This window comes from Grammomys surdaster, unplaced genomic scaffold, assembly GCF_004785775.1.
Source record: "Grammomys surdaster isolate TR1022 unplaced genomic scaffold, NIH_TR_1.0 185, whole genome shotgun sequence".
Lineage (NCBI taxonomy): Eukaryota > Metazoa > Chordata > Mammalia > Rodentia > Muridae > Grammomys > Grammomys surdaster.
Genome location: NW_021604630.1, coordinates 8,031,692 through 8,054,855, shown reverse-complemented (window position 1 = coordinate 8,054,855; position 23,164 = coordinate 8,031,692). Strand labels below are relative to the sequence as shown.

General features: G+C 37.4%; 1 protein-coding gene across 13 annotated transcripts in view; it reads left to right on the top strand.

Moving 5' to 3' along the window:
• Positions 1-23,164, top strand: part of Nrg1 (neuregulin 1) — a 1,037,838-nt gene that overhangs the window by 1,003,931 nt on the left and 10,743 nt on the right. For 5 of the 13 annotated variants that reach the window (XM_028768307.1, XM_028768313.1, XM_028768303.1 and 2 more), the window contains 3 exons: positions 10,959-11,017; positions 17,375-17,398; positions 22,140-22,242. In XM_028768307.1, the coding sequence (XP_028624140.1) occupies positions 10,959-11,017; positions 17,375-17,398; positions 22,140-22,242 (186 nt within the window). Of the gene's footprint in view, positions 1-10,350; positions 10,419-10,958; positions 11,018-15,396; positions 15,475-17,374; positions 17,399-22,139; positions 22,243-23,164 lie in introns of all 13 variants that reach the window. The other 8 variants (XM_028768305.1, XM_028768312.1, XM_028768309.1 and 5 more) reach the window with 4 other exon arrangements.

The window sequence follows — 23,164 nt, the reverse complement described above, 5'->3', positions numbered from 1 at the left end:
AGAAAGAAAGAAAGAAAGAAAGAAAGAAAGAAAGAAAGAAAGAAAGAAAGAAAGAAAAGAAAAGAAAACCCAACGTGCACATAGTGCATCGTAACAGCATTGTGGTAAGGAAGCAGGATTTGGACTGTGTTAGCATTAGAGACAAGTCTAGATTGTCCCTTTCTTTCCAATGACCCGAAGTAGTAGATGCTTAGTTTAAAAATACCAAATTCAGCCAAGTGTGGTGGCACACACCTTTAACTCCAGTACTTGTGTGGCAGAGGCCGGCAGATCTCTGAGCTCAAGGCCATCTTCGTCCTCAGAGTGTGCTTCAGGATAGACAGAGCTAATAAGAGAAAACCTATCTGGAAAACAAAAGCAAACCAAAAACCAGTCAACAGCAGCAAAAAGAAGTATCAAATTTATATTCTCTCACCAGCAACAAAAAACTTTGGGTTTTTTTTGGGGGGTGGGGAGGGAGGGGAAGAAGGGAGTCAGGTAATAACAAAAATTTAAACTTTATAGTAAAAATTCAATAGGATGGTTAAAATGCATGTGTTGATTTTGTCATCATTTTAAGTCTATTGATATTTGTTTCATGTTATGTGGACTCATAATTGGATATGGAAAAAAAACCATTTTGTATCTTATATTGGGGCTATAGCACAGTTGATAGAATGCTTTCCTAGCACGCCCAAAGCCCCAGCTGCATAGAAACTGGATCTGATGGTGGCAGCACACGCCATTAGTCCCAGCACTGGGGAGGAACAGAAGTTCAGGGCGTTCCTCTTAGGTGGCATAGTGAACTCCAAGCTAACCTGGGAAATGTGAGGTCCTCGTTTTGAAAAATGGAAGAAAATAGGTCCCTTGCGTGGCCACAGTGCCAAGAGAGCACATGCTGGCAGAGGATGCACAGTGGATTTGATCCGTGGAAACCTTCTACAAAAGGAACTCATGTTTTAGGGTGAAACAAAGGGATTCTAATGGCAGTTACTCAACTAGCAAAGCCTTTAGGTAGGCGTCTCATTAGGCTTTCCAGGAAGTATAAAGAAAACCAATTGGCTTCACATGTATATGATGCCACACTAGGTGTCTTATTTTAAATTCCTCTTTGAGTTAAGATTAGTTGTAATCATAAAAACTCTTCTATTTTGTTCATTTAGAGCCAACTCTCAGCTTTAGCCTCCAGTTCTACTGGTTTGCTTTAAAACGAAGCACAGAAAGAGACCCCCACCGTACTTGTAGTGGGGATTGGGGGTGAGCACATTTTCTAACCTCCTACAAGACCTTTTATCACTCGAAAAATACAATCTGCAAGGAAGGTCGATCTGTACGATGTGAGGTCCGTTTATTATACTGGGAAACACTGTGATTTTCCTCTGCTCTTAGGCATAAGACATCATTGTATTTTAGTAAATCTTCTTGGAAAAAAAATACATTTAAATGATAATTCCTTAAACTTCCCCCTGTTAGAACAATCCTACCCCCCATATTATCTCTGGTTTGCATTTTTAACTCTGTTGAAGAACATCTAAGTCCACTATGTTTTAATTACAAAGATGAAATGTGATCATTCCTTATCATGGGCTTTGCAAAGATTTACAGGCTGCGTGAGTACATCCGATAGTGTTTCTGAATACCTCCAAGGAACCGGTGCAGTTATTTTCCACAGATTAATTTTACCTATTCTGCAGCCTTCCCACATCCTACACAAAACACACAACCGCGTGAGTGCCGTTCATCTGTTCCATTTTGGCACGGGGCCAACAGCTGTGAGTTTTCTTCCCCCACACAATGCCTCATTAAATTTTAAGTGCTATCCAGGAAAACAAAACTACTTCCTTTTTTTTAATTTTTTTTTTTTTTATAAATCTTGAAGTGAAGGGTTTGTTCTATCTCGAGTAATTATTGAATTAGCTAACAGAGAGGAAATACTTTGCACTGTTCAAAACAATTGTCTGGTGAATCAGGCTTGTCTCCTAGCTCATAGAAAATTACCTATTCTTTTCTTTTTTTATTTCTTTCCTTCCCTTTTGTCATAACAAGAATATCTTTTAAAGAACTTTTAATTTAAAAAGACAATCTTTGATACTGCTGATTTTACCTCTCCCCCTATTTTTGTAAGTTGATTGATGCATCAAAATAATCCATGCCTTCCATTAAGAATTGGAATGCTTACATTTAGCGTACATACAAAATTGGTCAAGCCTTGTTTTTAAAAAAAACTGTCTTATATTAAAAAACATCTATAACAATAAAAATAATAATAATTCAGCTGGTACCACTTGCCTTTAATCCCAGAACTTGGGAAGCAGAGGCAGGTGGATCTCTAAGTTCAAGGCCAGCCTGGTCTACAGAGCAAGAATCAAAACAGCCAGAGCTGCACAAAGACTTCCTGTTTCAAAAAACAACAACAACAATGACGATGATGATGATAATAAACAATTCATAATTTAAACAAAGTCACATGGTATGCCATGTCCTATACATTGTTCACTAAAGCACTTGAAAAAAACAGAAAGCATACAAATGTTTCATTGACTCATCAAGATCCTGCCTATGAGGCCAGTTCATAGTTTCCATATGGCCCATCTGCCTAGAGCAAAACCATTGCTGAAGCATGAGCCACATAATTCAAAGTCAACTTTATCCTTGACCAAAGACATGACTCAGAAACACAGCAAGCGTGGAAGTTTCCAAGGAGTCTCTCTGGTCACCTAATCTACCGTTGTCTTCTTGGGAGCTGAACTGGATTTTACAACAAATCTCTTTTGTGCCTTTGCTTTAGAACTAGGTGTTCCAAATGCATTAGCCATAATGCAGTTAAACAGTTCTCATGGGAGACATTTGATGGTTACATAGATTTGCCCATGGGGACCAAGTGAAGATTTGAGCCTTGGTTCTCATCCTTTACATTACTCTTCTCTCTACAGTAATTTAAGATTTTTCCATAAAATAGAATTAGCTACTCGTCCAGATTATACAAAGAAAATAGAGGAGTGGGTCCAGTTCCTGTCTTCTGATGTTCTGTCATCAGATGGTGCAAAGCAACAAGATCATTTGAACATGAAATTTTCCAGATTCTTTCTTTACTTCTCAATGTGAGCAGTTCAGTAGAGAACTTGGAAGATGTGAATGGGAAAGTTTTTAGCCTAAAATGTATTTTTCCAACAGACAATGCTTATAAATGTGATATATTGCCCAGTGGACAGATACAGGCTTACAGTGAGGGATTTGGGTTTTAACCACCAATTTTGGTAAGCAGTCCTGTGTCTTTCCAATTTCAACCCTCTGGACACTGTCTTCATTTATAACATGGAGTTACTATGTTTTCCAAAAATTTCCCCAAGGAATCAGAAAAATTAAATGAGTTCATCTCTGCTAAACTACTTTTAACTCCAGCAAGACATTTTTTTCCTCTAATAATAAAAAGTAAATGGTACTATTTCTCTGTAGACATTAAAAAAAATATATAGTGGTGTTATATTTAATTCCCAATTTTTCCTTTTAGTTAAAATTTTTATGTGACTTTTATGAAGCCACCCACTCGCTTTGTAATTTTCATATGATTCGTTATTTATATCACATATCAACATATTAATATTTTTCATCACCAACTACCTTGTTTAAAAAAATCAAAATTAAAAATCAGAAATCAATCTACACTTAAAAGATAGAGTTTCCTTCACCCTGGACTTCTGATGATTTCATATAATTTATGTCTATACATTTGTGTAGATCATGCTGTGTTATGTATTGTTAAAAGATACATCATTATAAAAATAATATTCTTGGATATCGAGTCACAGTAAAATGTTACTATAACTTAAATTCAATAAATGAAATGTTAATATTTGCCTGTAGAACTGTTCTATACTAGGTCTTTTTGAGAACATTGATAATAATAATAAAAAATATTGATAATAACACGAGGCATAGTCTCTGGTCCCTACAAGCTTAGCATGTGTAAGGAAATGAAATTGCTAAGTAACTAAGCTCTGCAAGGGAGTGAATGTGTTCCAAGTAGCACATGTTGACTTTTAAGGCAATTAGAATTTAAAGGGAAAGACAGGACTAGAAACAGAGAAGCATTTATAAACATAGCTCTTGTGTGCAGAGTCCTTCCAGTGTACTAGACTGCCTTTGAACAGGCAGGAGAAATCTTTTCTTTTCTTTTCTTTTCTTTCCTTCATTATTGACACACCAAAAAAAAAATTTCATTATTCTAACAATTTATTTTTGTCATTTCTTCTTCCTGTCCCTTCTCTCTCCTCCTTCCCCATATTCTATTCTCCCAACCCAGTAGCACGTTTCTTCTTTCGTGTCTCATCTGCCCTTATCCTGACCCTTGCCCTTTCTTACCCTTCTTGCTCCCATGATCCCCTACCTAGTTTGTAGCCTATACCCATCCTTATCCCTCCTTATAAACATACACAAAAAACACTAAAAGTTAGGATCTGAATATGAGGATGAAGATGGTGATATGCCCCCCCTGAATAAACATAAAAAACAAACAGAAAAAAACACAAACAAACAAACAAACAAAAACTCTGTTCAGTAGTACAGCTAGGTACACTTTCTATAAGCTGAGTAGGAAACTGGGTATTGTCATACCTCGTAAGGAGCCAGAGTAACTTTGGAAAGTGGGAAAATAACACCATGAACACAAGAATTTGCTTAGCTACACACAATGGGGAAACCCAGGGACTAAGTAAGACACAAAGAAAGAGTCAGCAATACTAGCTTAAGGCTAAAGTTTCACAAAATACTGTCAGAATGGTAACAGCAGTGATGTCTACACTATTTGCCAGCAAAGGAGTTGACATAAACAGGCATGATGAGAACTCATTTGAGTTTTAGGACATAAGTAAATGCCACACTGATTCCAACTGCAGGAGAGTTTTTTTGTTTTTGTTTGTTTGTTTGTTTGTTTAGCAAACTTCTCTGTTCTCGGGTGCCATCATATTTTATCAGAAACAGAATTTGTGGGAGAAATCGATGGGACTCTTAAGAATCTGGACACTGAGTTTGTCAGACAACTACATCTTCAGTTTTTTCTTTTGTGCATAGAATCCTACCACTCTTAATATTTCTAATGTATTTAGACTTTGACTTCCTAGTATAAGACTGAAAAAAATCCTGCAGGAACCAATTTAGGTGCAGTTCTGTCTAGAATTAGAACATTGGCTAACCTCTCCACATAGCCCACTTCCTTTGTCTTTCTTGCATCAGCTAGCAACCATGTGTGTTGATTAGGTTCCCATGAGGCAGGCCCAAGTTCATGCTGAGCATCCAGAGATGAACAAAACCACACTGACCTCTTCCTTTAGGAGACATGGGCCAGTGAAAATAATACCCATGTTTCAAGCAATCGATTTAATAATCAATTATTGATGTACGGAGTGCCATGAAGACATTTAGGAAGCTAAGGGTATGTTTAGGTTCTTAAGGAATGAAAGACAAAGGTTTTGTAGAGGGACAGAAAGTATGACGCTACCACCTCCAGACCATCTATGTTAAGTAAAAATGCAGTTTCAAAATATTTCCATTGAATAATTTAAAAGAAACCCATTTAGATGTCTCATCATAAAACAGGTCTGTTAGCATAGAGAGAATGAGAGAGTGCCTCAGGGTGTTTAAAGTGAAGACAGATAGACCACAGATGAGCAGCCAGTATGTCATGTGTCACTGTAGCATGGTAAGGTACAGGATGCACTGATCCTGTATCTATTGAAGTTGTTTGCCCTGGCTTAAAGATGCATCATGTTGGATAAAGGCTGGTAAGTGTTATAGTCTCTGGGTGAGCATTTCACTAGAAATAGGACAGATTTTGGTAAGACCTAAGGCTCCAGCAAGGAGAGATGTGTTCCTAAGCACTGCCACACTCACTGTTAGTGAGGAAACACAACATTTGAGAGACAGTGTGTGCTTTTCCTCAGTATTTACTCATGAGCCCTATGAGGCCACTATATGTATTCTGTTATCTCATGGATTGGAAGTTAGTCCCAGGATCATAATAAAACAAGGAAAAGGCACATACCAGCTGACCAGTAATGGGAGGTATATGCTAGATCTGAAGGAAACATGATTGGAACATTTTCTATTTAGTATTTTCTTTAATGATGTTAAGGAGGGCATCCTCTTGAGGAAACAAATGGCTTTTGCAGATGATACTGTAAAGGACACTAAAACACAAATTAGAAAAACACATATAAGCCTTAAGTATTTTCACTTAAAGGCTGATAACAGAATAAGATTCATCTTTAAAAAATGCAGACTAATAGTAACAATACATTTGGGAAAAAATATAATCTACAATGCAGATATTCAGCCAGTGAGTAGGCGAGCTCTGGATGGAATACCAAGCCAGCTACAGGGTGAACAAAGTCTGTGTTTGCAATGTGATACTCTAACAAAGCAACCCAGAAGTCTGAGCTCTGCATCCATGGGCAACTCAGGTTTCCAGAGTAACAGCAGGAAGCTTTGACAACATGCAGAACGAGTCACTATTGCCCAGAATGAGTTTGTTGACATTTTCATGACTTGATATTTGTAAATATCAACACCAAGAAGATAAGTTCCCATGTTTTACAGTATAAAATGAAATGCCACAGTTAGTATTGAAGAAGAATAGAAAGATGTGATATTCTTCCTGACAGGGTATTTTCAATACTGGCCAAATGTTTCATTGTGGAATGATGACTAATGAGTAGAAGAATACTGGCTGTCGGCTTTCTTCCCTCCACTGTTCTCCAGGGACAAAGATGAAACCAGGAAACAAAGGAAGGAAAATGTCTAAAGACGGCTTACAAGTTGACTGTAACTGATAAATAGTTTATAAAATTGGCCAACCCTATAGAACCAGATCTTTGTTGGGAATTTGTAAATATCTTTGAGTATGTCTAGAGTGTTCATAAACTGATTCTCAAAACACACACATCTATGAATGAATCCTTAGTAAATGTATCAGATCATTCATGGAGTATTATCACTATTAAATTATTTTTCCTAAGGATTCAACTATGTTTATAAATTTAATTAAATGAGTGAATTATAATTGCTATTGCCCCTGGTTGGAAAGATTATAGAAAATTGTTAGGGATTGCTAATTGGCTAAAAGAACATTCATGTACCTTTTAACCAAAGTAAAGCCTTGGACCTCACATGTAAGGACAAGACTATATTAATTGTACCTGACTCTGGGCTAAAGCAACTCTGGGCATTCCTTAGAATTTATCTTAACACAGACATAAAAATGAAATGATTTCATTAGGCACTATGTAAAATTATAAACATATAGTTTTATAATAAGTATCATTTTAAGGCTAATGTAATTTTGAGAAATTTTAGTATTTTTGTTACTACTATAAGACAAAAGTCAGTAAAACACAGTTCTGTTTTATTGAATCCTAGGTAAACTGGTATTTAAATAACAAAATCTAACTGTTAGGTAATAAGCTTTCTCATAAATAATCATAGCCCTTTCTCTTTAACATGGCAAACAGTGTTAAAGGTTTCTTCTTGGGAGAGGAAATCCACAGGTACTGGTAATTCTTATTAAAACTTATTTGGTAGTCCACAGAGGAAATTCTATTTTAAACTGTAAAGATAAAAAATAGATATTAAGATGAACTTGTCTTGACAAATCAGTTTACTTGTGGAAATTTTAGGTATTCAGTTCTGTATCAGACATTGCATTTAGAATTAGACATTATCCAGGCTCTGGGTTAGACAGCAGAGATACAGAATGGTACAATAGGACCACAATTCACATCCATCACACACACAGTTAAAGAGGTCTAGACCAGGCATGGAACAAAGCAAAATGAAAGAACCAGAGAAGGAATCCCTTGCAGAGAAAGGAGGTGGAGTTAGCCAATGGGAGAGGGATGGACAAATAAAGAAAAGCTGTATCTTCATTCCATTAGCAGTAGCTGTATCTAGAACAAAGATCCTCATGTTACAGTGTTATTAGACCCATATATTTTGTATGATTACATAACAGATAACACAACATCCCACAATGGTAATCTCCTACGATACACATGCAGTTCGTAGTGATCATACAATGGATAGAAGAGTGTTCTTAACCCCATTTTTATTCTTGACACATGCCCTTTAATCATGAGTCTGGCATTTAACATGACGAAATCATAATTTCCTAATAAATACCTTCCTTCTTTCAAGTAACTCTTGACTCCTTAGCTATTTATTCATGACATAACCTTTAAATATGAGCAGTATGAGCAAGTCTTACCTCAGCTGTCTCTCTTCCACCCCCATCTGTCTGTCTCTCTGTCTCTGCTTGTCTCTATCTCTCTCACACACAGACACAAGAAAATTCATATGGTTCCATATTAATTATAGAAAACAAATAAATTATGATTACTCAATAGATCAAATAAATTATTATATACTCGATATGAAATTTTAATTTTTATCAAAACAAACAGGTAGAATGAGATGGTCACTGTGGAATGGATATGTAATTCTGGAACGAAATGTCTTGTGAGATTAGGGTCCTGATTTCATGAACAAATAAAAATTTGTTCTCTTCAGAAGGGATTTGGTAAAATAAGCTACATGAAGTTATTTTTTTAAAAATATCTATCTAGGCATTCTTATTAAAGCATGTACAACGACAGCTTTGTAGAAATATCCCTACCTTGAGGTCAGTTTTTGTATATTGTAGATCTTTCTCTAATTCTTCCAACAAAGGATTATCAGCAAAAATAATCAGAGTGTCCAAGTATTTTACATATATATATATATATATATATATATATATATATAATCTTTTTAAAAAGATTTATTTTTATAATTATGTATATGTATGATGGGGGAAATGTGCACATGAGTGCAGTTACCCATGGAGGTCAGAAGAGGGCGTGCGTACGATTCTCCGGAGCCGGAGCTGCTGCCAGTTAAGCCTCCAGATGTGGCTGCTGGGAACTGAATTTGAGTCCTATGCAAGAACACCGTGCATTCTTAACCGCTGATCCATCTCTCCGGCCCTGTTGATGTTATTCTTAATGATCACAGTGATACAGTACAAAGTACTCTCCTGATAAGAGTTCTGGAACTGCTAGAATTTTTATATCATTATGCAATAAAAGAATTTTAGCTATCACATTACTTGAATAGCATTTTTTTTTCCTGTTGATTTTGGCCGGAAAGTTAAAGAGATCACTTTTAAGTTAGTATAACTAGTAGATTTATTCATATATTTAATACCAAAATGATAGTGTTCTGTCTTACTTACTCTAGAGACAAAAGACTTAAATAAACAACACTAAGTCATAAAGTATTGGCAGAGCAAATTATGTTAGATGGGTAGTTTTATACCAGCTAGGATGAGATATGTGGTTATGAGTGTTGAACATTCAGTTATGAATTTTTACCTCTGGGTATATTTGCTCTGTAGAACTCTTCAGTACCTGCCTATTAGAACATGATATTAGGTAAATCAAGCCTAATCTAAAATGCTTTAGCTACCAGATTAAAAAGCAGCAAGAACAGTATAGGACTTTCATGTCTAAACATGACCCCACTGTATTGCCCTAAGAACAAAATTATATCAAGAGTCTTACATATCTACAAGTAAATTGATAAGAGCAAATAAAATAAAACTTTTTACAAAATTCAGAATAGTCAGCCATAAATGTAAAAGGTCCATGTCATTATCTACTTCTGTATAAGAGTAACTTTTAATTCCAAAATTGTGTTTTTCTTTTAATGGAGGTGGTTGGATGAATGAAATTCTACCAATAAAATTCTACTGTTTCCTTCGGCAGTAGTAAAAATAAGGCTGAATTTGTAATATCTTAGTGGGGGAAAAAGAAATAGAAATGGGCTCTTCCTCATTGCTAACCATGAGAGAATAAGTATCTTATTTTGTTTAAATGTTTCAACTTACAGTTTAGCAAACAGCTATGAAATGAGTAGAAACCTCAGTACCTCTGCAATAAAATAAGTAGAAAACTCAGTGCATACATAATAAGATAAAAGGCCTTTTGCTAGTGAAGTAGGGAAAACCACAGATGCTAATGTCAACTCCAGTGTTTTAACTTGGTGAGCTCAGCACTCGGGGCTAAGCAGGATGCAAACTCCACCTTCCTGCCTCGCCACCCATTCAGCTCAGAGTCTCTCTCTAGTTAAAGTTCTATAACTAATCTTCTGAAAACTGAAGAAAGCAACCAAAGTCCGTAAGCCGCAGTTTGATCGGGCTGGGTTTCTCGGTGTCCTGTCTTTTCTTTTCTGTGTTCAGCACTGGGTCATTTTTAGGACTCCATATCCCATGGGAGGAAAGGTCCCAAGCTGAAAGTTCAGTGTCTTGAGCGTTCGATTGCTTATCACGTTTTTGCCCTCTAGGTGCCAACCTGGATTCACTGGAGCAAGATGTACTGAGAATGTGCCCATGAAAGTCCAAACCCAAGAAAGTATGTTCAAATAATCTGAAATCTGCTTTCTTCCCCAAACTGCAGCAACAATCGCAACCACTTGGTGCTTTTACCGCTCAGCTGTAACTGATACCCTTTGTTCTAATTATGGCTTTTCCACTCGGGGCGTAAACCCATTCACTGGAGTCTCGGTTGTGTGTCTTTCAGTTAGATTCCATGGTTAAAAGCTGAAAGAATGGCCAGTCAGGTTGGCCTGTGGAAGTCATAGCCGTGAACCAAGCCCAAACCATTTCCTACCAATTTCTTTGACCAGAGGAATAAAACATCCATAGCATCTGTTTTGGGACTGCTTTGGATTTAAAGCAGTCATGTAGGATCCCAGAATCGCACTGTCCAAATGTTTAAGTGCTGGGTAAAGGTCAGAGTGCGAAAGCCACGATTAGGACGCAGGGCTGGTTCCTGAGCGTGAACTCACCAAGTTCTGTCAGTGATACTGCAGGAGCTTCTCTCTAGCAAATATTCACCTCTTCTCTTTTTCTCTGTTTTTTCTACCATTGTTTTTTTTGTTTCTTCTCTCAGGTGCCCAAATGAGTTTACTGGTGATCGTTGCCAAAACTACGTAATGGCCAGCTTCTACAGTACGTCCACTCCCTTTCTGTCTCTGCCTGAATAGGAGCATGCTCAGTCGGTGCTGCTTTCTTGTTGCTACATCTCCCCTCAGAGTCACCTAGAGCTAGCGCATTCTACCAGGTCTAATATTGACTGCCTCTGCCTGTCGCATGAGAACATTAACAAAGCCACTGTGTTACTTCTCTGTTTGTGACTAGTCGGCTCTGAGTTACTAATAGGTGTGTGAGGCTCCAAATGTTTCTGGAATTGGTACTGCCTAATGTGACGCAAATTGATAGTCAACCTCCAAGAGTGAAATAAATAAAGGCATTTCAAACTCGCACTTGTATTGATAAAATAAAATCATTCCACCGAACAGAACTGATCTTCTGTATCTAGTGTCAACATCCTGAAAAGGCTGTTGTCAGACTGTAACCGCTATACACTTGAAATGATGGTAAGTTAATTTCGGCTCAGTGTGTTATTTATAACAAATAAACATCACAAAAGGATTTCAGATGTTTTTCTTCATTAAGCAAAGTTCACATGCAGGCATAAAGACATACAAACACGGCACTACTAGGTAGGAAAATTAAAAGCAAATATTTCCCAGCAAAGGAAATTTCCAGGCTTGTATTTATGTTTCTCGGGAAATAGGTAATTCAAAATGAGTTCAGATAATCACTGTTCCCTTAATGTGTCTTAATATTCATGTTATTGCAAAAGGTAATCTTAAGAGGAAAAAAGCTATTATTTCTGAAAACTAATATTTCAAAATATAATAATCCAAATCTAGAGTAAACATGTAAATGTTTAATGTGGAACTGACAAGTTCCGCAGATGCCTGTGAGATCACAATGTTTTAAGCATCATCCCTCAACTTCTCACTCCACATTGTAGATAATTGCCTGGGTAACTAAACTAGATGTTTCCCCTTCTCCTATGAATGGGGATGATGGTGTTCCTGTTCTGAAACACTGAGAAGATCATATTTGTTTATATCTCACTTAACCATTTAGATTGTGAGTTAGTACCTTTTTCCTAGAAAGGTTCAGATGGTAACTATTTTAAGGTTTGCGGTGATGATGTCAAAGCTAAACCCCATCCTTGTAGCTTGAAGACAGTCATAGACTAGGAGGGAACTGATGCGCTCATGTGTGTTCCACTAGATCCTTATGTACAAATGTTAGCACCAGGCTGTGTTTGTCAGTCCTATTATCAGAAATATTTTACACCACTCACTGCAGTTTAAATTCTTAAAACATTAAAAATGATCACAGAAACTGGTCATTTAGATGTTCAAAAAGATGAGGGATTTGTCCCTGGTTCTGATCCATAAGACAAATAGAGTTCTGCCAATAGTCATAGGTGCCAACACTGGGAGGCAGAGGCTTGACAGGCTCTGTGAATTAGATGCCAGTCAGAGCTACATAGTGAGACCTTGACTCAGAAAAGTGAAAAATTCCTAGATGTTATCAGGACAATAGTCATAGATGTTATCAGAATAATAGTCATGTATTTAGTGAGGTGATATTTATACACCTGTATAGACTATGCTCTCAAAGATTTTTCCATAAGCCATAATATTCCCTTGTTAAAAACTGGCAAATTGGCATTGCTAAATTTTGAAATATAATCACTATATTAACAAGTATTTAAATGATAAGCATTTATCTGACATGAATTTTCTGTCCATATCTATAGATGATATTTTTTTAACTAGATAGGATGGAAGGTAGATATAAGAAGGAAGATAGAATTTTGTTTAAGGAATGAAAGGCACTTTTTTATGTGTTTGTATTCAAATAGCATAGATTTAGCAAGCTTGTGTGATAATATAGGTAGAAACACATGTTTTAGAATTGACTGAAGAGAGTTAAGCTATTCTATGTAAGGTGTCAGATAGCGAGAGATATGTTATACTTTGAAAGGAAGGTTGGCTCACTAGATAAAGGCAAGCATTAAAGAACTAAATATTTCTCAGAGCAATAGCTTAGTTTACTCTGCCATTAATAACCACCAAAAATGTTCTCATTCACTCTTTAGCCATTTTCCCTTTTATTTGAGATTATTTTAAAAAATAGCCACTGTGTCTGGAGTCCAGAATTGGAGCTCCTTAAATAAATCCTTTAGTAAGCATTCAGTGACACTTTTGGAAGGCATGCAGGAAATTAGCATTTACGTTTAACTCGATTTAACAGGAACCGATAGGAAGCTCGGTGATGAGGGCAGTACATAATGGCTCTGTTATTAATGCCACATGTCTGGAGGAGCAAGCGTTTCCAATCAGACACCATTTTCCAGAATCATCTTGCCCAGAGTTCATTTTCTAATCTCTGTGTCTGATGCTCTCAGTTTGTGTCTTTGATAGAAGATAGAAAGGCAGGGAAATACATTTTGTGGCTCCATGTTCAGTTAACAGTGAATGCCGAAAGAAAATCTACAGGATCTTCCGCAAGAAGTCACTTGTAATTGTTTGTTTATAGGGCCGCTGTCTTAGAGAACATAACATGAATTTTAAGGAGAGGATACACTCCTGCCTCAAACAAAGATTTAAAACTTACTAACCCATATGTACAGCTGAAGGGTAACATTCCAAAGGGAATAAATACATCAGAGTGATTAAAATGTGACATTATTAAGATTAGATATTCATTCTTATCACCATACATTATAGAACATTGACTGACCTATGAACACTGATTTAAATCATGAAAGAGAGTGATATGGTTTATGACAGCCATTTGTCTCGAAATCTAACATATAGTATTTCCTAGGAAAATATCCACTTTAGTCAGCCTTAAGTCTGACCCATTATAGTGTAATTGCAAGTTACTAACTTTGTGATACTCCAATCACTAGCCTGTGGTGTGTGTGTGTGTGCAGCGAGGCCACACTCAATGTGTAGACTTAGTGGAAGAAAAGAGAAAATACATATTCAGTACCTCAAAGTAGCAGGGGGCAATTCTGTCCTGGAGAAGCTGGAAAAATCACAGGAACTAAACATAGAATAGTTCTCATTATCTATTATTTAAAAACTGAACACTTTGAAGTTGAGCCACATTCTTAAAACGAGTCAACTTAGCCTTTTGAGTCATAGGTTATTAGCCTATAGGAGATTTCATTGATTTCTAAATGTTTTAAGAACCTGTTAAGATAATGTACTTATCAAACATGTATCTTGCTAACATTAGAATAAAGAACACTCCACATATGACAGAATCGTCATAAATTCTAACAAGTGTGTATTTGTGTGTGTGTGTGCGTGTGTATGTGTTGTGTTGTGTTGTGTTGTGTGTGTTCTTCACATGGAAATACTATTACTTTCAAAGAGTTCAGTAACAATGTAAAGTGTGAAAAAAAACGCATCTACATTTGTAAAGGTAAGTCTGAAATTAGAGTCACAACACTAAATTCATCCCTTTTAGAATTGGCATTAGTAGAACTCTTTAGAAAACCCAGAGAAACAGAAAATCAAGGCTGCATGTCTTTGAGATTATTTGCGTATACAGCCACAAAGATGTGAAAAATAACATCCCTAATGCCGTGAAATTTGAACAGAAACCATAATGGCAATGGCTTTATAAATTTGATGAAAGAAAGTTATTTTATTGCTCTTCTCTCTAATGCAGTTGAAAATTTAAATTAACCTCCAGGTTAATCAGTTTTCGTCAAGTAATTATAAAATCCTCACACAAAGGATTAGCGAGTCAATATTTAATAGTTTCTGGAGACTCTTGGATTTAAATTAATTTTTTATATTGCTATGGTCCTGGCAGGAAATCACATGTAGAAAAGGAAACCCAATTGTTTACAGTAACCTTTGTGTTTGTGAATTATTAATTGAATTTAAAGAATGTAGTGGCTAGCCAGAAGTTCAATAGAACCATGTGTTACACAAATGAGCTAACATCAGCAGTAGATTAAGTAGAACAGATAGAAAGAATTTCTTTACATAATGTAAAGTTTGCATCTTCTGCTTCTTTTGTTAGCAGTGAAGGGAAAGACATGGAGCTACCAATCACAATAGAAATGAGAACAGCTTTGCTCTGGGTCTAGAATGACTGATGCATGTGTCCTCTGCTTGTTTCCTCGTTAGGGCTCACAGCCAAAAGAGATTCCCATTTTAAGTACCAATTTCCCATTGAATTATTCAAAATTGGAGCTGCCTGATATGAATGACTTCCCTTGAAATGAAATTATAGTCAGACTGCCAGGCTTACCTATAAAACTGTAAATGCAATAATATGTATGCATGGGCATGCTACTAATTTTATTGAAGACTTAACCAAGCTTTCTATGCAACTAATGCAAATCATTAGAAGTGTTAACATAGGCATGGAATAAAAATTCTTTGGAAAGGATTTTTTTTATAGATATGTCTTGATTTTAACCCTTAAATTATTAGTGACTTCTAGGAGGAAAAGGCAAGAAACAGAGAAGCCTCTAGAAAGAAAATTGGATCATAGCCTTGTGAAAGAAACGAGTAAGGAAATTTATTATCGATTTCCTTAGAAACTAAATTCTTTTCACATTGATGCTCCAAAGTCTATATGAAAAAGCAAATAAAAAAAATGTCAGTCTGACAAATTGCACAGAGGCAAGAGAAATTCATTTGTATTTGAATAGATCATGTTATTATGAACATCTTGTACAACTGAATTAACCCTAAGCCTTCTGGTTCTTAATTCATGAAAATTTCAGGTTACTTTAGACCCAAATCAAAAGTCTTTATAGGTCATACCTTCCATCTTCAAGATATATTTTTATCCGGGAAGCATCCTTTCTTGAAGAGGCTACAAAACTTCAAGTCTGTTGTTTTGATAGATCCTAGGAGTATTCAGAATTTCCCTACATTTTTACTCAAAGTTAACCCTGAATGCATTGACTGTCCCATGATACATCTCCAGATGTGTCTGTTTCCCAGAATTCTGGGTCCTCCACTGTTGGTCACAGTTTGGCCAGTAAGAGATAAACCTGACGAAAAGTTACTTAAAAAGATAAGTGGGGGAGGCAGGTTCTGAACCAGGATGAAGCTTCCTCTCTTTTTATTTCTTTAAGGGCTACTTTCTCCATGCCCTGGCATGTTTTGATAAAAGCCACATCTGTCCACCACATACAGCAAGCTTAAGAGCTAGCTCATTGTATTAGTGGATTGCCTTCTTATCCCCCCAGTCTGTTAAGAGAAGGAAATACATCAGTTTCTGATCTCTCCCTCCCTTCTTCCTCTCCACATAGCACTCAGAGAGGAAAAGCCTATACTTCTACATGATAAAACTTGGTCAGTTTTTGTTGTTAAAAAAAAAAAAAGGAAAAATATCCTTCCCGGAGATTACTTTTCTTTGCCACTCTCCCAACCCCTCACTTCCTCATTTCCCCCATTTTAACCTGTAGAAGGCTTTGCAGAGAGTGGCAGAAATGCTGGACATGGGCTCACACTCCCCTCTCCCTTGCCCTGGGTAGTATGGAGGTTCTATTGTCACCTGTGCCCACTGGAGCTCAGAACTGGGGATTGCTGAGCTAACTGCCTCTAACTAATAGTTTGAAAGGGCAGCCCATCAAAGTTAAAGACGCCAGAAACTGTATCTCCACATACTTTATTTTATTTCTTGCAGCTAAAAAACAAGCAAGCAAACAAACAAACAAACAAAAAAAAAACCCTGAGGTTTCAAGTTGCCCAATACGACACAAAAATTATATTAAAAATAATGGGAAACAATCACCAGTTATCCAATTCTCGTGTTTCCTTCCTTATCTTTCTGGGTAGAAGCTTTTATTACTTTCTGTGAATGAAAAGGACAGTGTATGTATTGAATGTCTCAGGAAGTTAAATAATGGAGGTACAGCTTTTTAAAAAGAAACCTACTAAAGTATAACTGCCCACCAGCAAGGAAAAGTAAATCCAACAGGATAAAAATTTCAAACCAAATTACTGTTTGCTTGGCTTCTACTCCTGTCTCCACCACTGGGCACCTTTAGTTGAAGCAAATAAACAGACAAACAACAACTAGATGCCTCCTTAGAACTTCACTTAAAATCAAATCACTTCATTGCAAATGCTTTTCCTGGTATTAAAAAAAATAAGTAAAAACATGTCTATTCTCAAAGGAGGAATCAAGAATGGTTCAGCATCTAACCTCCCTCAGTAGAAGCTTTCAAAGGTTTCTAAAGACCTGGGGCTGATGCTTTTATACCTCGCTGGTGGGCTCGGGTGTTCCTGAGCATGCTTCCCTAACATCTACAGCCTGTCCTGTTCCGTGTGCACGCGCACAGAGAGCTGTCATAGTCATGTGTAATTTGTTTTGGAGTGCGGTGTATTGCTCTTTTCTGAAACTTTTTTCCTTTCTTTCTTGTTTTCTCCCCTTGTCAACTTTCTGCATTGGCAGAGCATCTTGGGATTGAATTTATGGGTATGGACCAATCATCATTCCTTTTAGCCTGCAGAATGTAGAGCCTCTGAACTGAACTCTTCTGCCCTCCCTGCTCTTCCTTTTCAGTTCCTAACTAATTTCCTTTTTCTTTAGAAGGGATCATACAGCTATAACATGGGTTTCTTGCCTTCAATCTATGACTATTTTATGAAAATGTTGTGGAGTGCAGCAGTTTTTAAATTTCCAAGACTACCTTCACTTAAAGATTAAGATCTCCCTCCTGCTGCAACTTGTCATAGACCTTCCCCCTCCATTGTGTGACTCACTGATTGGACCATGTTGTTACTTAAGAGCTGGGGTAAGTTGGAGTGGTGCATAGGCTACAGGAGAACTCAAACGAGAGGCCAGAGGACAAAACAGTTTAAGAACACTCACATTAAAAATAAATAAATAAATAAATAAATAAATAAATAAATAATAATCCAATGGCAGTTTCACATATAACACAAAAGTCATCTATTTAATGTGGCAGTATAGAAATGTCTCACACTGCCCTAGTCTGATATGTACGGAGTTGAATCACCCAGATTTCTTCCCAGATGCTCAAGTATGACTCTAGTCAACTTAGTTTGTTTAGAAGCGAGGAAATAGAAAGCAGATTATGTTGTTTTAGGTAGACATTCCAGTGCTGATGGAATTACATCACTAAGGTTAAGATGACCCAGACAAGTCATCATATAGAAAACTTCACGCTGTAACTGTCTAAATAAACAAAGCTACCAAAGGCAGATGAAATACAGGCATATTCCAAAAGACCCTTCAAGAAAGGAAGAAAAAAGGGAAGGAAAGAAGGAAGGAAGGAAGGAAGGAAGGAAGGAAGGAAGGAAGGAAGGAAGGAAGGAAGGAAGGAAAGAAGGGAGGGAAAAGAAAGAAAAGAAAAGAAAAGAAAAAAGAAAAGAAAAAAGAAAAGAAAAGCGGACAAAGGGGCCAATCTCAGAAGGAACAGGAAACCTTCCTGGTCTCCAGGCTCTTCGTGAAAGCTGTGTGAAAGTCTAGAACAGGGTCTTGGGTCAGTATAACACTATGTCCTGATTAATAAACTGTTTGGTTCATAGTGACATGGTGACATGCAGCAAGTATGTCCCATGGCTGCTCTCCCCTTTTGTCTGACATCACATCTACTCAGAAATATAAATAGCAACAGAGGAGCCGATAGGCGGCTCTCACATTTACACTGAAGCTCTATTTCCATCACACCAAGAAAATAAAAATTTAAGAAAAAAAACTATCAGATAGATAAAAAAAAAAGCTCAAATGTATGTGAATGGGCCTTTTTTTGCATTAAAACTCACACACACACACACACACACACACACACACACAATACACACACATATCAGGGCGTCTTGGGTTCTTTCTTTCTCACAGGAAATATCCCCCTGTCAGAAATCTCTCAGAACCGGCCTTTCCTGTGGGAAACCAAAACCCAAACCCTCAGAACTACCTATATGACTAGCAGTTTCCCTCACTCTGAGCTTTACAGTCTGACTCTAGACTTTACACTTTTGATTTTTGAACAGTGGAGGCAAATAATTATGCTGTGTGAGTGTTCCCCTTATCTGTTCTCACAGTTCCTAAGGACAGTACACTGTTACCCACACATCTCTAAGGCTTCATGGAGTAGAAGGCCAGTCCATTATATCCTGAAATAACTCCTGACCTTAAGGGTCATTTAAAAATAAGAGAGCAAGAAATGGCTCTGTCTTTTCTCCTGGACACATTAGAATGAAAATGTGTTTGATGTGACTCACCATGGCCCATCCAGCCAAACCAGAGAGACTTGGAACATTTCCACTCATGAAGACAGTCCAGACCTCGGATGATTTTGAGTACTAGCTCTCAGATTTGCTTTTGCCTTGTGGATACAGTCATGCAAGAATAAAAAAAAAAATAGTAATAAAACAATGAGAAGAGCAATAGGCTAAAATAACATGCTGTTTGTCCAAGTTTTTTTTTTCCTTTTACACTCATATTCTGGATGCAGGAAAATCCTGGAAAAAAATAATATCAAGAAGAAATTTAGGTGAGAAATTTGTAGTCAGTAATGATGTGAACACGGAATCGAATCCTGTGTTTGAGTTCCCTGTCTTAAACTGGCTTCTTTTAGCTGCTTTGCCCTTTACTGAGCTCGCTAGTCCTTGAAATAATTGTTTTCTTGACAAGCAGTAATAAGGCCAATCAGCGGATGCCAGTGGTCCACATATCCAACTCTGTTCTTTCCTAGTTGACAATGACCAAAACAGAGCTTGTTACAGGAATCCCTGAGAGTTTGGGGAGCAACCCATGATGACCCCAGTGCTCACTTCAGTCCCTCTCTATGCACCTTTTTTATTCCCTAGCTTTTCAAAGAGTAGGGTATTAGGGTGTCCGTGAAAACCAAGGGCTTTTCTACCCCCCTTCCTTTTCCCCTCATCCATTTGTGAAACCAGAGCCAGGATCTCATATGTTCTAGACAAGCATCCTCCCTCCAAGCTACATGCACACCAGGCCTCATCGGTTTTAAAGGAAGAAGTACATTAGCCACAAAAGGAATGCAGGACTTGCCATTTGTTGAGGACAATGTTAACACTCCATTTCATAACCAACGTGTGCTATGTGAAGGAATCCTTGGAAGGACGAGCACAGAGATATGGTTGTACTGCTTAGACATACACACTAAACACCAATAGGATGCCAGAGAGGGAGGCTACTGCATCATCCATTCCTAAATAACACCTCATAACCCCTGCCTTTGTCTGGGGTGTACAGTAGATACAAGTAATTAACACAACCCCTCCCATTCATGCTACCATTAGACTTGTACAGTTGCACACACAAACACAGAAAACTCCATGACACCAACTGTATGTCTCCTGCATACTGTGGCACCGCAATGCACCAACTGCTTCGCTTTTCTAATCATGGCTTCCACGTCACGGCTAGCCCAGGTTAGGAGTTATGCTGTATGGGACACCCCTTCCCACTTTGTACCCACCTTTCCCTCCCCCACCCCACCCCAAGCATCTATCTCCTTTGTCTGGTTTTCATTTCTTTCTTTATTTTTCTTCCCTTAATATCAGGCATGCTGTGCCAGGGACTCCGGGTGCCTCCCTAACTTTTAACCTTCCTTTTCCCTTGTACCTGACTTTCTCACTCTTTGTCATTCTTTCAGTCTGTCTATCCACTTTGTTTGCTTTTCCTCTCCACCTCCAACTCTTTCTGTTTGTTTTTGTATAATCTTTTCAGTGTTGTAGCCTTCTACCCACTGACTTTTATTCTCCTCTTAATGACGAGTGCTCTATTAATTTGATTTGACAATGTTCTTGACCTGTTAACTGGGACTTGATTACTATGGACTCGGCTTGTAGGAAATGTTTTCTTTCATGATAAGATTCTCTACTTGATAGAAATTAAAAGTCACTTACTCATGTTTAAGAAAACTTCCTGTGACCCTGCCCCCTCTCAATGAGGAGAATGGTATAACTTCCAAGGCTGAACATATGATGGAAATACTCTTTCTGTATTTCTTGTTGATGCCCAGATAAGGACATTCCATTTGTACAGCACTCTCCAATTCTTGCCCAGCTTATTAATTTTAATGGCAAACAAACCAGTTTCAAAGTGTGCTGGGCAAATGTGAAGATATTCAAATCCAATAAAATCAGATTATTGGAAGCTCAGATACTAAGCGATCAGCATCCCCAGCAAGTCTGCTACATCTGTTAACAGCCTGACTCACCTGTGTATAAAATCAACCAAGCCATCCTCCAAAGACACTGATTTTTAACTAGAAAAGTTCCCACACATCACAGACTTACTGTATCTGGAGTAGAGTGGTACCTGTAGTTAAGAGCTCAGGGTACCATACCCACTCTCTTAGAATATTTAAGCTGCCTGGTGTGGGACTATGCAACCTAGTCCAAAGTATATATCATTTGGGTTAAGGATGGGCTTAATACAAATTAGTTCTCTGCCTTCAACTAATAGAATAATAAGCATTGTCCTCCAAAGAACAAATCCCTTCTGTGGCCCTATCCACCATGTTGGGATTTCTCTGGCACAGAGCTCTGATCCCCCACAGTGTACCTGTTTCTTCTAGTTCATTTGCCCTAAACTGTGAGGCTGTTGCCTTAACTTACTAACTACAAGCCAAGTTCATATTTGCAATTACCTTTTGAATTTAATTTTATTAAATGTATGACATGTCTCTCTGTAAAGACCACTGGATATGAAATGATGACTTAAGGGAAATGGAAAGATGATTGGGGTGGCGGGTGGTGAACGGAGGAAGGAAGAATGAGGGTGGAAGAATGGAGGTTCTCCCTGGAGCCAGTCTTAGGTCTTTTTATCAACATTGATTCCTGTTGTCTTTGCAAGAGATTTTTTTTAATAGGATATTTAATAAATAGAATAACATCGATATAGTTTTAATCAGTTATTTTGTGATGAATGTCTATGATTTTTCTCATGTAATATCATATATATATAATAGCTGGTAATTAGAGGAATCATAGAATATTATATTTTTACTTTTAATGCCCTAGTTAGCTTGTTGTGTTATTTATGCTCAAAGTACAGCACAGAACATATTGGACCTTAGACATGAGTATAAACGTGAAGTATTGTCAAGTGTTGATTGTCTTGTGGACATAGGTAATGTCATGATGCATGCCAGCTGTTTGGTTGTAAGTCCTGGTGATGGTAAATAATGTCATTGACATCTGTTCTCACCCCTTTCCAGAAGCGGAGGAACTCTACCAGAAGAGGGTTCTGACAATTACTGGCATCTGTATCGCCCTGCTGGTGGTCGGCATCATGTGTGTGGTGGCCTACTGCAAAACCAAGTAAACCTTCCCCTTGACTCTGTCTGCTCCCCTTGATGTAGAAGCATCTTAGGCAAGCAGGGCTTTGAACTGCTGGATCCCATGCCCAAGGCTTGGGGGGAAAAGGAACATAGGGACTTACATCCTTGTGTTCCTGATTGAGTAATATACTTTGTGTACCTTTGCCTGTTTGTGTGAAACTAATTTCTCAGTGACTATGGCTTTGTAAATGGATAAAGGCTTGTCTAAGATCAGCGTTCCATGCAAGCACAAGTGTAACTGCCAAAAGGTGTAACTAAGGGGTCCAGAAACTTAAGAAATAAAAGAAGCACTTTATGGTATTCGAGATACAGAGTTTGCGGGAGATTTTTTTTGAGAGTTATATGATTATGTTTTAATTCTATTAAGTTTCCAATGTAAATGCTCTATAAATATGCGGTGTATAAAGAAATTTTTGTGTAAGGACAAGCAAGCCAAATTTACTTGGAAAAAAGTTAACATAAAAGTTTTAAAGATATATTGTCATCATGCTTGGCCTTCTACAGGTGGCCATGATAGCACACACACTGCCTGACTGATAAATCCCTCTCTCCACTTATGATTTCTTCAGTGCTGTAATGCTCCTCAGCTAATAGAACGCTGTTTGGGTTTTGCCTGATGACATAATATCTTTGGGTCAAAACTAATTACAGGAATGTCTTGATCTGAATGTTGCACTAGAAAACAGAGGTAATATGCAATTTTTGCCACAAAATCTACAGCATAAATTATGTTTTCACAGTATACCAAATAAATATAAATAAATAAATAAATAAATAAATAAATAAATAAATAAATAAATGCTGTGAGGCCCTAGTGAAAGAGACATGCTCTCATGGTGTTGGCATCATAAGTCTTATTAGACTCAAATTTGAATATTTATCATTTTTTTTACAAAAAGCAT